The sequence below is a fragment of the Protopterus annectens genome, chromosome 6.part0 (assembly GCF_019279795.1).
Source record: "Protopterus annectens isolate FY-2018-M chromosome 6.part0, PAN1.0, whole genome shotgun sequence".
NCBI lineage: Eukaryota > Metazoa > Chordata > Ceratodontiformes > Protopteridae > Protopterus > Protopterus annectens.
In genome coordinates, this window is record NC_056737.1 from 707,905,437 (window position 1) to 707,921,822 (window position 16,386).

General features: G+C 42.2%; 1 protein-coding gene across 1 annotated transcript in view; it reads left to right on the top strand.

Moving 5' to 3' along the window:
* The window catches only part of SGPP1 (sphingosine-1-phosphate phosphatase 1), a 178,207-nt gene that overhangs the window by 66,085 nt on the left and 95,736 nt on the right, over positions 1-16,386 (top strand). The window contains exon 2 of the mRNA XM_044074392.1: positions 6,855-6,944. Within this exon, the coding sequence (XP_043930327.1) occupies positions 6,855-6,944 (90 nt within the window). The remainder of the gene's footprint in view (positions 1-6,854; positions 6,945-16,386) is intronic.

The following is a 16,386-nucleotide window of genomic DNA, read 5'->3' on the forward strand; positions in this document are numbered from 1 at the left end:
TTCTGAGCCCCCAAGCCCTTCTGTGTTGGAGGGAAGCCTTCTAGCTTAGTTTTTTTTTCTTATAACTAGCCAGTTTTCTAGTTTCAGCACTCAAATCTGCTTCTTTGATCTCAGCACTTGTTCAGAAAAAAAAAAACATTTTCATCTGCTTTTACTGTACTTGTGTTTCTACCTACTTTTTTTTACTTTTGCATCATCTTAAAAGTACTCAATTCTATTTATTACTGCTTGGTGTAACTCATTCTAAGCCTTTTGGTTTAAACACTTGGGCTTCGGACCAGTTGTTTTGCACTGAGAGGGTTTGTGGTCTGCACTGTAGTGGCAGAACAGGTAGCTTACATCCTTCTAGGTTGGGAACTGCTGATTGAGGGCTCAGTGTCTGTTATTCTAAAAGTGTATTCATTCTGGTTAAGCACGTGGGCTTTCAGGCCAGGTATTTTACATTAAGAGGGTTCGTGGTCTGCACTCTTGTGGGAGGAGAGGCTGGACTCTGCCCTTCTGAGCTGGGAATTGCCCTTCTGAGCTGGGAATTTCTGGTTAAAGGCTTATAGTGCATGGCATATCTGAACTGCTTCTTACTGAAGTTGGTGCGCCTTGTTTGCTGTGGCATAGACTGGATTCGGGCCTGCTGGATCTAGCTTTGTTTGTGTAACTTGAGCACTAATCCAGGCATTCTCTAAAGTATTCAATTGTATTTATTACTGCTTGGTAGTAACTTGATTAAATTGTAGCTATCATTCTAAGTCTTTTGGATTAAGCACTTTGGCTTCAGACCAGTTGTTTTACATTAGGAAGGTTTGTGGCATGCACTGTGGTGGCAGGACAGGTAGCTTTCATCCTTCTAAGTTGGGAACTGCTGATTGAGAGCCCAGTGTCTGTTATTCTTAAAGTGTATTAGTTCTGGTTTAAGCACTTGGGCTTCAGGCCAGTTATTTTACATTAAGAAGGTTTGTGGTCTGCACTCTTGTGGAAGAAGAGGCTGGACTCTGCCCTTCTGAGCTGGGAATTTCTGGTTAAAGGTTTATAGTGCCTGAATATTTGAACTGTATCTTACTAAAATTGGTACACCTTGTTTGCTGTAGCATAGACTAGATCCAGGCCTGCTGAATCTAGGTTTGTTTATATGCTTGTTGTTTGTTTGCTTGTTATTTCCCTGGAACGCTAATTCCACCTAATACGCGGCTTCTCAGCGCTTCTGTAGATCACTAGTGATATCTGCATTGCTTACTGTACTTATTTCCTTGTTTCACTTGAAAGAAAGTTACTGTTTGTCGTTTTTGCATTTAAGTTACCTGGCACTTGCTCCCTAAAGCAATTCTATAAGTCAGCACTAAAAATTAAAAGCACTACACCCTCACGCCCCACTGGCCCTGGTTTTCAATTATTAAGGAATTCCCAATATTATTCTAGCATGTCCAAAGGTCAGTTGTCAATCTCCTCTCCGGTCCAGCTGGTGAATCTGGGAATCTTGAGGCAATGTTACAACTGCCTCATGTACACAGACAACCCTCTCCTCCTCCCAACAAATTCCAACACATGTGAGAGATGCAACCATATAGCCAAACTGGAGGCTAAGCTCTCTCAACTCGGTACTGGCATAACCAGTCAGGAGGAGAAGGAAACCACACTCACTACAATTCCAGTCTCACATAGACCTACCACAACAGCAAACCAAACACATAATCACACAAAACATACTCGGAGGCTCTAAATAAAGATCTGCAAGCAGCAGAGACCTCCAAAGCAGACACCCAAGCAGCCGCTACCCCAAAACAAAACATGTGCAACACATATCTCACAAAGCCAGTGTGCCGAACAGTCACGGCCCTTAAGACTAAACAACACACCTGATACACTTGTAATAGGTGACTCTATCGTCAGGCACACTGACGTCCCGCTCACCAGGCTGAACAAGGAGAGGGTCACGGTGAGCAGCCTGTCGGGCGCTAGGATCCACCACATAATATGACTCGGTCATTGTCCATGCTGGTGTGAATGACCTGAGACGTACCTCCCTGGACTACATGAAAAGAGACATAAAGGAGCTCTCTGAGCATGTAGCCCAGGCTGGTATGACCCTGACCTTGAGTAGCATCTTACCCTCACCAAGAATGATGCCACAATATGAAGACAAGATGATCAATTTCAACAATTGGCTTAAGTACTGGTGTCATTCAAAGGGGATCCAATGCCTGTCAGCTTGGGATGATATGCTCGACAAGCCACGATGCTTCGCTAGGGACGGCTTGCACCTGTCACCCCTGGGCTTTTGAATATTGGCAAAGGCTCTTGCTACCCCCATAGTGCGCTTTTTAGGCAAGGCTCAAAAGACAAACCCACCTCCATAGGTATCACAAGGGATAATAAACTAAGAGTAATGCTACTCAACGCCAGAAGTCTAAACCTCAAGATGCATGCACTCGAAACTCTCCTTAGCATGGAGAACATCGATATCTTTGCAGTAACAGAAACCTGGTTCAGGGCTCCGAAGTGCACCCCAGCACTACCAGGTTATACCTCATACCATGCTTTTCGGCCCCAAAACTTGGACCGAACCACAAAAGGAGGGGGAGTATCGATATTCATCAAAGATACCCACACCTCCAGGTTGGTGGCAAAGCACGAAGCATTAGAGACTATCCATGTGCAACTAACAGTGGGTAAAACTGCCTTCCAGTTTATAGCCTGCTACAGACCACCCTCACAAACCCAGGAACCCCACTCGGCCTTCCTGAGAACACTGGAAAATATGAAGATCTCTCCAAACACCATTATATTGGGCAACTTCAACTACCCAAACATAGACTGGGAGCATTACTCTAGCTCCAACACCCTAGCCCAAAGGTTCCTAGAATTTATAAACTCAAATGCTATGGAACAACTTGTTACCACTCCCACAAGAGGGGAAAACATACTGGACCTGATCATCACCAACATGGGGACTCTATGCTCCAGACCAGAAGTGTATCCCTCACTGGTAAGATCAGACCATAAACTAATCTCACTGGATATTCACATCCCGACCCCACCCCCTGCCCAGAAAACCACAGTGAAAAACTTCTCTAAAGCAAATTTCACACTCCTCAAAACTGAGGTGGAATCCTTCAAAGCCCCCGGGCCTGTGGAAAATACGGCCCAGACCACAGAATCCTTTATAAACGCATTCTATGAACACCTTCAGGAATGCATGGATCATGCGATCTCAAATAAAACCAAGACCCAATCCTCCAAAGGCAGACATCCTGTCTGGTGGACCGCAGCCATAAACAAACTATACAATAGAAGGAGGAAGCTACTAAATGATGGAGCAAAATCCCAAAAAGGGAAGGCATCACTGATCAGTATTAGCAAAAACTACGGGCACTCATAAAATTGTCTAAGGCCAGCTTCGAGAGAAAAATTGCACAGGACACTAAGGATAATCACAAGGCTTTCTTTAGTTATGTTAGGAACCTGGGTGGTAATTCCCAGATATGCTCAGAATTAGTCCAAAATGACAAAAAATACACTGAAACCACAGACATTGCCAACATCCTAGCTGACAGGTTCAGCGCAAACTCCCCCCCCACCAAAAGGGCAAATATCTATCCCAGCAGAATGCTGCCCCCCTGACATCTCAGATGCTCAGGTAAGAGCCGCCCTCTCCAAAGCAAAAAACACAGCATCAATGGGACTAGACAGTGTCCCGGGCTGCGTCCTACATGAACTCCAAGAAGAGCTAAACCCAAACATAAAACTACTGTTCAATCTCAGCCTTACTACAGGATATGTGCCCAAAGAGTGGCGTACAGCAACAGTGGTCCCCCTTCATAAAGGTGGTGCCTCAACGGATCCTGGAAACTATCGCCCCATAAGCCTGACTAGCTCGGTCTGCAAAGCTATGGAAAGGATCATCATGGACCTCATAAATAAAGATATTGGGGACCTACAAACACTGGATCCTACCCAGTTCGGCTTTAAGGGCAGATCCTGCCTCTTAAACCTGGTTGATTTCTTTGAAACAGTCACCAAAGCCATTGACGAGGGGAAGGTGGTCCACGCAGCCTACCTGGACCTCGCAAAAGCCTTCGATACAATACCCCACTCGGGCATTATAGATAAGCTCACCAGCTTAAATATAAACCCCTATGTCACTAGATGGATTGCAAACTGGCTCAAGGACAGAACCCACATGGTTAGAATTGCTGGAGCCATGTCAGACTCCAAACCAGTTACAAATTGTCCCACAAGGCTCAGTCCTGGGACCTCTCTTGTTCGGTGTATATTTCTCAGAGGTACAGGCCAACACGGAAGGACTGTGGCTGACCAAGTTCGCAGATGACTGCAAACTGGGCGCCATAATCGACTCTCCAGCCGACACAAGCATCCTCCAAAAGGGCCTCATAGAAACAGACAACTGGTACCAGAGCCATGGCCTCAAGCTAAATGCCAAAAAGTGTATAGTCATCCCCTTTGGCAAAAGTGCCCACAAATTACCACATAGGTGGTAATCCATTAAGTACAGAAGAAGTAATTAGGGACCTGGGGACCCAAGTTGATAGCAATCTCTCATTTGACAACCACATGGCCAAAGTGGTTAGAAAAACATTTTATATAGCCCACCTAATCATGAAGGGATTCACATCTAGATCAGGGGACGTCATCGTGCCTCTTTACTCATCCCTCATCAGGCCCATAATTGAGTACAATGCCCCTTTTGGGATGTACCTTACCAGACACCTGCAGCAACTGGAAAGACCCCAAAAGTACCTCACCAAGAGGATCAAAGGGCTCAAACAGATGCCATATGCTGCCCGGTTAAAGAAACTCCAGCTCTACTCAGTGGCATACCGCCTATTCAGAGGCGATCTGTGCCCGACGTATAAAGCCATGTCCAAACCGGAATTAATGGACATGCTGCACCTCAGAAAATCCAAATCCCATCGAGCTACGCGCTCGAGAGACTTGAACCTCAGCACTGAAATAAATAGGACATGCTGGAGGGACAGATTCATAACCCAGAGGCTCCCTTCACGCTGGAATAAAATCCCAGTCCAGGTTAGGCAGAGTCCCTCATTGACTGTCTTCAAGAGGAATCTTGATGAGTGGATGGGAGATCGTAGGTTTGGGTATCACTTCTGTGTCAGTGTTAGACAGAGGCACAGTATACTAACCTCGAAAAAGGGCATAGCAAAATAAATTTAAAATGGGTGGCGAAAGCCAAACACATTCTGGCTAGGCTTATAAATGCCCTAGGGCAGATAGCCTAGTATGAACCTATGAACCTATGTAAGTAACATCCTGCATAAGCATGTTGTAGCATCCTGTATTTTATTGAGTTATAACCTATACATCCCAGTTAACAATTACCATAACTGATAAACTTTTAGCAACCTGTGAAACTTCTTTAAAAAAAAACTTTACATCTGGTTATGATACTGTGACAGCAGTTCAGCAGTTACGAAGCTGCATTTGGAGTGCTTTTCTGTATTTTTATTTGTTATATTATTATTTCATCATGATTTTACTGATGCAGTAATAATGCTGATAATGCACATCTCTGTTTTCAGTACTTACTGTTACCTTGTTTGCCTTTCTTCCAGACTATGACATCTATGACATTCTGACTGAGCGGACAAGGTTTGCATAGTGAAGATTTGCTTGGCTAATAATGTTGTTCAGTAAATATGTAATTACATCTGTACTACTGTCTCTGTATGTCCACTTAGCATGACTTACTTGAGCATACATGAGAACTTTTTGTTTGTGATAATCCTGAAATGTTCCTTTAGAAGTGAAGTTTGGTTGGGTGGCATTCTAAAAAGAAGTGTAGAATTTGACAAGAAAGAGGTACCCATGCAGCAACTAGTACCATTCGTGTAATTTAAAGGTCCTCTCTTTTTTTTGGCTTGCATGCATGGAAAACATGATTACAGAAGTTTTAATAGTTGCTGTTAATGTTAAGACACTCACAAACATATACTGACCACCAGAACCCTTTAAAAATGTATTAATGGACTTTGGAGTGATGGACCATGAGATTTATCTAAAACTACCCTGTCTCAGTTTCAAACATTGAGAACTTTCATGTATGTGAATGAGATGTCCTGCAGAGCATAATCTGCATAAGAACTTATTGTAAAAATAATTCTTTAGGAGATCACCTTTCCTGTAATTATGGAGAGTGTTGTGTTTCTGATTTAGGCGGTACATTCTGCAGACTTGGAATTATTTCTCTCGGTCAGACTGAGGCAGAGGGTAGAGGGTACCTGTGGCAGGAGAGCACTGTAAGAAGAGTAGGACTAGCCACGCTAGTGCAGCAGTGATGCTTGTATCGGCATTTTAGGGTCTACAGATGTTGTAACAAAAAAAAAAAACTTCCTGGAAAGCTACTATGTGATTCTCACCATCGTAGTTATGGGAATGGCTGAGATCTCCCTGTGAATTGGTTATTAGGGCCAATTCTTATGTATCTCTACTGTTACTGTAAATGCCTATCAGAAAATTTAAAAAGTGGGAAAAACGTGTATTGTGTGACATTTTACTGTATTCATTTTCATTTTGTGGGAAGTTTAGTAAATACTGTAGTTAATAGATTCAAAACACCATGCATTATATCATGTGGATTTTTTTGTTATGAATAGTCTAAACCAGTGTGCTTGGTTAAAAAAGAATAGCCATTTTTCAGTTTTTTGTACAACTCAGACTTATCTTAAATCATATTTTTATTTACATTAGTAGGAATTTTTTAACTACAAAAATATGTCAAATTGTTCTGAGCCTACTGTACTGTTTTCTTTGCAGTGTTTTAGTGATTTTGTTAAACATTTGAACTATTAGTAATTCACGTGCCTTTGTTTGTTTTTCTTTTTCAGTATCCATTCATTTATGGGCTGCTTCTAGCTCTTTGTTGGTGTTCTCTGGTCTGTCTGAGTCGAATATATATGGGAATGCACACAGTTCTGGTAAGAAAGCTCCCATGTAAAGTAGTTTAAACATCTGCAAAACTGAAATATGTTTGAGGAACTCTGTGCGTAACTATATAAATTAGAAATATGGTTTGTTTTCTGTTCTGTTTGTGGGAAAATCATTTAGTCTTCCTTGTCGTAACGGAAAACATTTTTCTTGGTTATTGCTTTTCTCTAGTTTCTTTAAGATTGCTTTGGTGCGTGCACCTAACAATATGCACCCTGTTGAAAAAGTTGTTTTAGGAAACCGTTTTGAAGTGGGATAGTAAAGCAGCATTAGCTTTGTCTTGGTAAAACAAAATGAAGTTAAGAGTAGCTGTCCATTGCACCCTTTGTTATGCATTGGACTTTGCCTAGGTGACCGCCGTAGACAGTTATACATTCCAAAAGTGATGGCTGTGGCTATTCATTTCTGTAAGCACACAGTTGCTTCCTGCGGTAAGCTAGCAATGCATTTCTGAAAGGTCTTGCATTAGATTGCAGGTGGGAGGGTGAAATTTCAGAGTCCTAACTTTGTGTTCTAGCTGTGTGACCATATCCTTAGTTTCATATAAGTGCCCTTAGTCAGAATGTTGCAGTTTATGAATCAGATGCTGTGATGTAGCCTTTGTTAGAGTTTGTGGGTGGGATTCATAAATACTGTTCTGATATGAGGAAGGCTAGCCTCATTAACCACAGGATTAATACTGTCAGGCTGTTTGGCATATAAAACTTTCCAAGATTATGAAACCCCTTCTGTTCTCTTTTCCTCTCTGTGCTAGTAGCCATTAGCATCAGAGTACAAAATTCCTTTTGTGATAATTTTGCAATGTTTCAAGTCTGATGGTTACCTCTTTCTAAATTAAAAGTTTATACTTCCAACATCAGTTTCCGGTCAGATGATTTTTTCATTCATATTTTACGTTCTTTTTCCTTATTGTGTTTGCACCCCTCCCTAAGTCTTCCTTTTCTGGCACTTTTAGCATTGTTTCTAGTTTTCCTGCTTTGCTAACTGAAAAAAAAAGAAAATGAGACCTACTGCTGCTGACGTTCTTATTATGTTGAACTTCCTGTCTGTAAAAAAAAATGTTGGTTCCATTTCTCATTACACTTGTTGAGCCTGTAGTCCAGGAGTGGCAGTGTGAAATTCTGTCACAGGACAGACATGCTGAGTATCTTTTATGTTGGAGAAGAGCATGATCTGACTAGATGTTTTATTAGTCAGTCATTTTACAGCAAGTGCTTTCCAGGACTGTAAACAGAGGTTAAAATGCTTTCGTGTTGAGAAAACACTTTCAGCCAGGGCCTTCACCTCCTTGACACCTAGAGAAACCAGAACATCAGCAGTCGGCCTTAACTAGGGATCCTACAGTTACTATTCCTCTTTTGATCATTAGGTGAATCAAGAGTAAGGTTTAGCATGGGATTGAGAAGTAAAGACCTTCCCGTTCAGGTCCTAATGCCAAAAATTCAAAATCCATTCTGTGGTCCCTGCAGTTGCTTTGGAAGTTTTAATATTTCCAGTCTTTTTTGCTAAGCTGGTTAAGTCACCTAGTGTAACTTTGTTGTCTAGTAAAGCAGTCTCTAAAACTGTTACCTCCAGACCAACCTCAGCATGTTCCTTGTTGCCTTCAGAGGTAGATTACAAGTTGTTTAAAGTTTTATCAGAAATCAGCACAAAATATCTACAGCGTATCCCTCTCTGGTTTCAGGTAGAATAGATGCTTTTTTTCCAAGTTGCTATTCTCAACCAGGTCTTCAGGTTTTCCTCCCTGGTGCATGTTTTCAGCTCCATTACCAAGGAGACCAGGATTATTGATCCAATGCCAGTGGTGACATTTGAAAAGCTGTCAACAGTAACGGAACTCCTGACCTCAGAGCCACAGCCCCAGTATTTATGTTTCCGATGTTAACATTGCCATTAATGTCAATGTGATACTTAAGGCAGCTACTGGCATATGGGGCCTGGTACTGATAGTTGACCTGTTGTTGAGTAACAGTATCGCTACAGACATCTTCAGAACAATCCCACTAACTGGAGAGTCTGACTTTCCTCCTGTGGCAGGCTATCCTGTTTTCAGCAATTTCTTGTTGTTTTTTCTGATAAAGTCTCATGATAACTGGGATGAAATGCCATTGAACTTGAACTCTGCTGCAGCATTCAGAAACTTTTTAGACTTTTTACAAGTTTTTTGGTGTATATTTTGTGTAATTCATAAAGCATTACAAAAATTGCTGAAAGCATGATAAGCCTGCCAGAGGAGGCAAGTCAGACCCTCCATTTAGTGGGATTATTCTGAAGATGTATTTGGTGATATTGTTATTAGATGAAAGCAAAAATTTCTTTTTTTTTTTTTTTACTGTTTCCCAATAAAAAGTGCTTTTAAGACTAGAATTTGGTGCTTTAATTGTTTTACCTGCGCACAATATTGTTCTTTTGGTTTACTAGTATTTGACTAGTGTGACTACACCTTCTTTTTTGGTTATCCTATGGCTTCCTAACAATTGGAACTTTTGGTCAGAGACCCCATCCCCAAGCCTGACTTGATAATGGTAGCAGCAGTCCTTTAATAGCCTTCACCTTCTACAGACACCTGCTGTCCAGGGTAATAAGTAGATATGGGAAGTGAGTTTATGCCTACTTTTCATTCTCTGAGTCCTAAACGGTATGTCTCGTATGGTAAGATTACAGCAAGATCTCTGTATTTATACATTTGTTAACTGTTGTATGAGGAAGTCGGGAGTGTTAGAGAAGTATGTAAGAGTGGTACAGGATCTGTACGAGGATATTGTGACAGCGGTGAGGTCTGTGGTGGGAGTGACGGATGCGTTTAAGGTGGAGGTGGGATTACATCAAAGATCACCTCTGAGCCCTTTCTTATTTGCAATGGTGATGGACAGGTTGACAGACAAGATCAGACAGGAGCCCCGTGGACTATGATGTTTGAAGATGACATTGTGATCTGTAGTGAGAGTAGGGAACAGGTGGAGGAGACCCTGGAGAGGTGGAGATATGCTCTAGAGAGAAGAGGAATGAAGGTCAGCAGGACTAAGACCGAATATATGTGTGTGAATGAGAGGGAGGATAGAGGAATGGTGAGGATGCAGGGAGTAGTGGTGGCGAAGGTGGATGAGTTTAAATACTTGGGATCAACAGTTCAGAGTAATGGTGAGTGTGGAAGAGAGGTGAAGAAGAGAGTACAGGCAGGATGGAGAAGAGTGTCAGGAGTGATTTGTGACAGACGAGCACCAGTAAGAGTGAAAGGGAAGGTCTACAAGAGGGTAGTGAGACCAGCTATGTTATATGGGTTGGAGACAGTGGCATTGACAAAAAGGCAAGAGTCAGAGCTGGACATGGCAGAGTTAAAGATGTTAAGATTTGCACTGGGTATGATGAGGGTGGACAGGATTAGGAATACGTATATTAGAGGGTCAGCCCATGTTGGAAGGTTTGGAGACAAAGCCAGAGAGGCAACTTTACGTTGGTTTGGATATGTGCTGAGAAGTAATGCAGAGTATATTGGGGAAAAAGATGTTAAGGATGAAATTGCCAGGTAACAGGAAAAGAGGAAGGCCTAAGATAAGATTTATGGATGTGGTGAGAGAGGACATGCAGGTGGTTGGTGTAACAGAGCAAGATGCAGAGGACAGGAAGAAATGGAAACAGATGATCCGCTGTGGCGACCATAACGGGAGCAGCCAAAAGAAGAAGTTAACTAGGTAGGTACTCTGGTCTGAAAACCCTTTCCAGGTACAACCTAGACTCTAAGGTAGTGTAACACACAGAAACAAGAGTGGCAAGCATACATAACAGATCCTTAAGGACATCAAGTGTTTCAGTTGCATGGCTTCTGAATGCATAGACTTTTTTTACGTTTTAAGTCTTTACATTCAGGCCAATAAATCACTGCTAAATCACACAACCAGTTATCACAATTAGTGAGGTTTGGCTTTATTGGCCTGAATGTAACCATAATGACTAAAAAGTAAACAAAAAAAAAAAGTCATGGGCATTCAGAAGCCATGTAGCTGAAACACTTGATGACTTTAAGGGTTAATTTGCATATATCCCATGGGGCTCCACTAGAGGAGGTTTAAGATATTACACCGTGAAGACTGTAGCTTGCCTGGGTTTTCCTTGCAGTTTTTGCTGCTTCATAAAGATGGACTGCCTTTGACTAATCCTTTTCTCATGCTTAAGATAGCCACTGAGTGTAATGTAAACCATTAATATTTATTATATGAAGAAAACAACCCAATATAAACCAGGCTCCTTTGTAGAAATACACAAAAAGTCCACAACTAAAAATAAGTAAAAAAAAAAAAAAAACTGCAAAGGTAAGGCTCCAGTTCAGTAGTATATCCAGAATATCCAAGTGTCTTCAAACTCCAAAGAATTGAACGGAGATCTAGATTCCACTATAACACTGCTTTAATGGTACACTAGCGCTTTCGCAAAATTGCTTCTTCAGGTGTATAACATTCATTAAAAAGACGCACCTTATATAGTCTTAATATCAGTCACATGACTCTAATACACAAAATTTAAAAACATATACACATTCTGCAAACATGAATACATTTAAACTTGTATATTTATACTTTCACTTAAAAATAACCATAAAAGTATAAGAATATAAATTATATAATAAAAAAAGTGCATTTTATCTATTTAAAGGCCTTTTCTTCAAAATAGGTCTCATGAGGACAGGGTCATTCAAACCATGCCCTGAATTAGCCCTTAACCTAACAATCCAGTTGGCTTCCTTCTCTTCAGTCCTAGCTTTAATACCACCCCCTTTTGTGCTAATATATGTTCTCCCTAAAACAACAAATTTAAATGCATGTTGTTCATTAGTGGCTACTACATGCTTAGCTAGTGCATTAAAATTACTTTTTTTCTTTATATGATAATATGCTCCCTAATTATATCCTTTAATGGGCGATCTGTCTTCCCTACGTAAAATTTATTGCATATCTGACATGTAGCTAAATAAACTACATGTGATATCACATCTTGCACTGACTCTCAGTTCAAAAATCTCCCCTGTATCAGAGGTTGTGTTTCCTTAGATATATAACTACAAAAATGGCACTTCCCACATGGTATGGTCCCCTTTTCCCCTGCCTTATCTCTTAATTCTCTATCAATGTACAATCTTCTCTTCGGGCACTACTTATTTTTGAAAGAAAACTGAGGTTTAGTTCCTACTAACTCTTTAATTTGACCATCTGTAGTTAATATATTCCAGTGTTTATTTATAATGTTAGTGTACCTCTTTACATCTCTAGAATAACTTAAGCACATTCTTAATTTATTATTACCTATATTTTCCTTTTTGTTTCCAAATTTCCTTGAGAAATATGGTTTAGCTTTAGTTTCCCCTTGATCTTTCAAGTTCTTCCATGATGTTCATCGTGCATACAGCTGCAGTAATCACAGATGGGTTCTCTGCCGTTAGGCGGGTCCTCGGTCGGCCGAATTCCAAAGTCTTGGTCTGGCGTCGGTTGCCGTCGCTCTCTTCCCTGACGTCAGTGCGACATGGGTATATAAGACACAGCCGACGCCATATTCTTCAGTCTTTTTTGCCGTGCGGTGCCCGAAGCAGAAGCAATTCGCAAGTGCCGGTCGGCCAGCTCCTGAATTTACGAAAAATTGGAAACCGAAGTCTTCATTAAAGCTAAGTACCCCGTTGGGGAAATTTGAAATTTTTCTTGCCTCAGACCAATGTCAGAAAAAGTTAACAATTGTATTTCTTGTGGGAAGCAAATACCGCATAAGGATTTCCATTCCCTCTGCATACCTTGTTTAGGCCCAGACCATGACGTCTTGGGTTGTCGCTTTTGCACTACTTTCAATAAGCGCACTATTAAGCGTCGGGCGGAGTTCGCCCAACACTTTTTCGGTAAAGCCTTTGATTATAAAATGTCGACGGAGACTCCGACTACCGTTTTGTCCAAAAAACGCAAGGACAAAGACCGACATGCGAGGACCGTGGTCCCCACCGACACCACGCCAAAACCGGCTACACGTGGTCTGGTTCTCAGCGAGATGCCTATGCAGTCCCTGACTACCGACGACACTTCTTTGGCGGGGTCTTCTGTAACCGAGACCGCAGGTACCTCGGCCCATACCCAGACTACAACCACCGAAGCCACTGTGAGCGTTGAGCCTCCTAATGTGGACAGGTCCACTTCCACCCATGATGTCTTTAGACCCTCATCTTCCTTTTCAATTAAGGCCTTTACTAAGTCTAAATCAGCCAGGCATCCCAAGAGGCGTGTTGCTCAGGGCCCATCTCCAGGCCCCATGCCTAAAAAGCAGATGCTTAAAATGGCTGAGGGTTTAATTACTCTTATCAGGGGTTCCCAACCCCCTCCAGACAAGAGACCCAGAGTGGAGGAAGATTCTCCCTCTTCGGATCAGGGCTCCATTTTTTCAGATCATTCTGATGTAGAGGAACACTCTTTCTCCCCTTTTGAAGATTCTGATGCGGAGCAGTCCATTCCCTCTGTATCTCCTCCTGAGGATTTTTCTTTTGGGGAAACCTTGCACACCTTGAGGGAACACTGCCATTGGGAAGGCCAAGACTTTTCTGATTCCAAGAAAAGACTTAGGGAATTTCTTTTGTTACCTCAACACAGACCTCTGGCTATTCCTCCTGTTTTGGACGTACTGGATGATGTTTATTCGGAGGCTTGCCTTAGTCCGGATTTCCTGCCTCCTGCCCCAGTCAAGCCTGATAGGTACTACAGAGTTCCTAACTCTCACCAATTTCTGTACAAAAGCCATAATGCTGACCCTGAAACCATTTCTCAAGGCCCCAAGGGAATGAAGGCCTCTACTGCTAAGAATCCACTACCTTCCGAAAGAGAGTCTAGATCCTTAGAAAGGTGGAGAAAAAAGGTGTATACCTCGGCCACCCTAGCTATGAGGGCCTTAAATTGTCAGTTTCATATGCTTAAATATCAGCAGTTTCTGTTATCACAATTAAGAAATAAAATGTCTCAACCTGAACAACCAGATTTGAAGGAGTTGCAGGATATGATGCATAGTGCAGAACAAGTGGGTAAACACACCTTACAATGTGGCTATGATGCCCTAGAGGCTTCAAGTAGAGCTGCTGTTACAGGATAAGTTATTCGTAGACATGCATGGCTTAGGGAACAAATCTTGCCTGATCATGTGAAAGCTAAACTATTAGATGCTCCTTTACAAAAGGATGTGCTATTTGGTACTAATGCTGAGGAGATACTACGGAAAATGGAAGAAAAAGCCAAATCTATGCAATGTCAAAGTTTTTCTGCAGGTTCAACCACCACGTTTTAGCAGAAATTGGCCTTCTAAAAACTGGTCCTTTCCAGCCACGAACAAGCCCCAAAGAGGTAGATACAGGCGCTCAAGGGGCAGAGGACAATCACAAGGATCATATAGAGGCAGGCAATGGCAAACTCCAGCACCAAGAGGTGGCAAAGACAGTGCACAACAATATAGGAAACAATCCCAATGACTTCCTCCTTTCCACGCCAAGCAAGTCTCAGCTGGCAGCACCTTTGGGAGGAAAGCTGGCATTATTTACAAGAAATTGGCATATTGTCACAACAGACAAATGGATCCTGGATGTTATAGACAGAGGCTACAGATTTAATTTTCACACTCTACCAAAAATGAGAGGCATGCCAAACCTGCCACACAATCAAAGGGGAGAGGCACAACTACAAATTTCAAAGCTCATAGACATGAAAGCTATTCAAGAGGTACCTACTCACGAACAAGGCCAAGGTTTTTATTCCAGGCTATTTCTGGTACCAAGGAAAGGAACCGACTGGAGACCCATTTTGGACTTATCCATCCTAAACACATTCTTACTCGTACCAAAATTCAAGATGCTCACATTACAGCAGCGTCTTCCCATGCTGGGCAAGGAGTTTTGGCTGGTAACATTGGACCTCAAGGAGGCATACCTGCATGTCCCAATCAGACAAAGTTGCAGAAAATACCTCCGATTTCTTGCAGGTTCAATCCACTGTCAATTCTCTGCATTGCCCTTTGGCTTATCTACTGCGCCCAGAGTATTCACGAAATGCCTGGCATCAGTAATTGCCTACTGCAGACTTCAAGGGATACAAATTTACCCTTATTTGGACGACTGCCTGATCCAAGCGGACAGCAAGCACATACTTCTGGATCATCTGGCTTATGCAACACAGTTACTGAACTCTCTGGGATACACAATTAACAAAGAGAAATCCAGACTAACACCATCTCAGAATATAATTTTCCTGGGTGCCCACTTGGACACAAACACCCAGATGGCCTATCTTACGCCAGAAAAACAGGGGCAACTAACTCAGTACTTCAAAATGCTAGCAAATTGTACCAGGCTTACTGCAAGGAAAATCCTGCAGGCTCTGGGCTTCATGGCATCTTGCATTCTTTTAATCCCATGTGCAAAGTTGCATATGAGGAAACTTCAATGGTACCTAAAAAACCTATGGTCTCAACACAGTCACAGTTTAGAAACAACAATACCAATAATTCCATGTTTGCAAAAGGAATTCCTATGGTGGGCCCAAGCATGTCAAACAAACACAGATCTCCCATTCTGCAAGCCTCAAGGAAATCAAGTCATCACAACAGACGCCTCAGATTACGCCTGGGGGGTGCACATGACAGACAGGTGCATTCAGGGCAAATGGTCCCAAAAAGAAAAGCACCTTCACATCAGTCAAAAAGAAATGCTAGCAGTGATAAATGCAATTACAGCATTCAAGGACCTCCTGCATCCAGGACAATTATTGATAAGAACAGACAACACCACAGTAATGTGGTACATAAACAAACAAGGAGGAACACATTCATACCCCCTGTGCAGACTAGCCATGACACTTTGGAACTTGGCTCTGGAATGGCAAATCGAACTTCAAGCACAGTACTTGCCAGGTTTGGAAAACACGCTGGCACACAATCTAAGCAGAAATATGACAGATCCACACGAATGGAAGTTGCATCCTCAAGTGTTTACAAAAATAATACAAGCGTGGGGGAGGCCAGACATAGATCTCTTCGCCTCCCACAGGAATCATCAATTGGAAAAGTTTTGTTCAAGGACCTTTCATCCAAAGGCCTGGAGAGTGGACGCCCTTTCATTCAGTTGGACAGCATGGACAGTTTACGCTTTTCCACCTCTGCCTCTTCTGCCCAAGGTGCTCTTGAAAGCAAGAACAGACAGACCGAAGATGATATTGATTGCTCCAGACTGGCCGAGGCAACACTGGTATCCACTCCTGAGGAGCCTAACACATACTCCTCCCTGGCCCCTGCCTCTAATGCCTCTTCTGTTGACTCAGCACAGCTACAAAACTCTTCACAGCCAACTGAAAACACTCAATCTAGCGGCATGGAAAATTCCTTAACACCTAATCAGACACTACTCCCCAAAGAGGTGCAGGACATCAT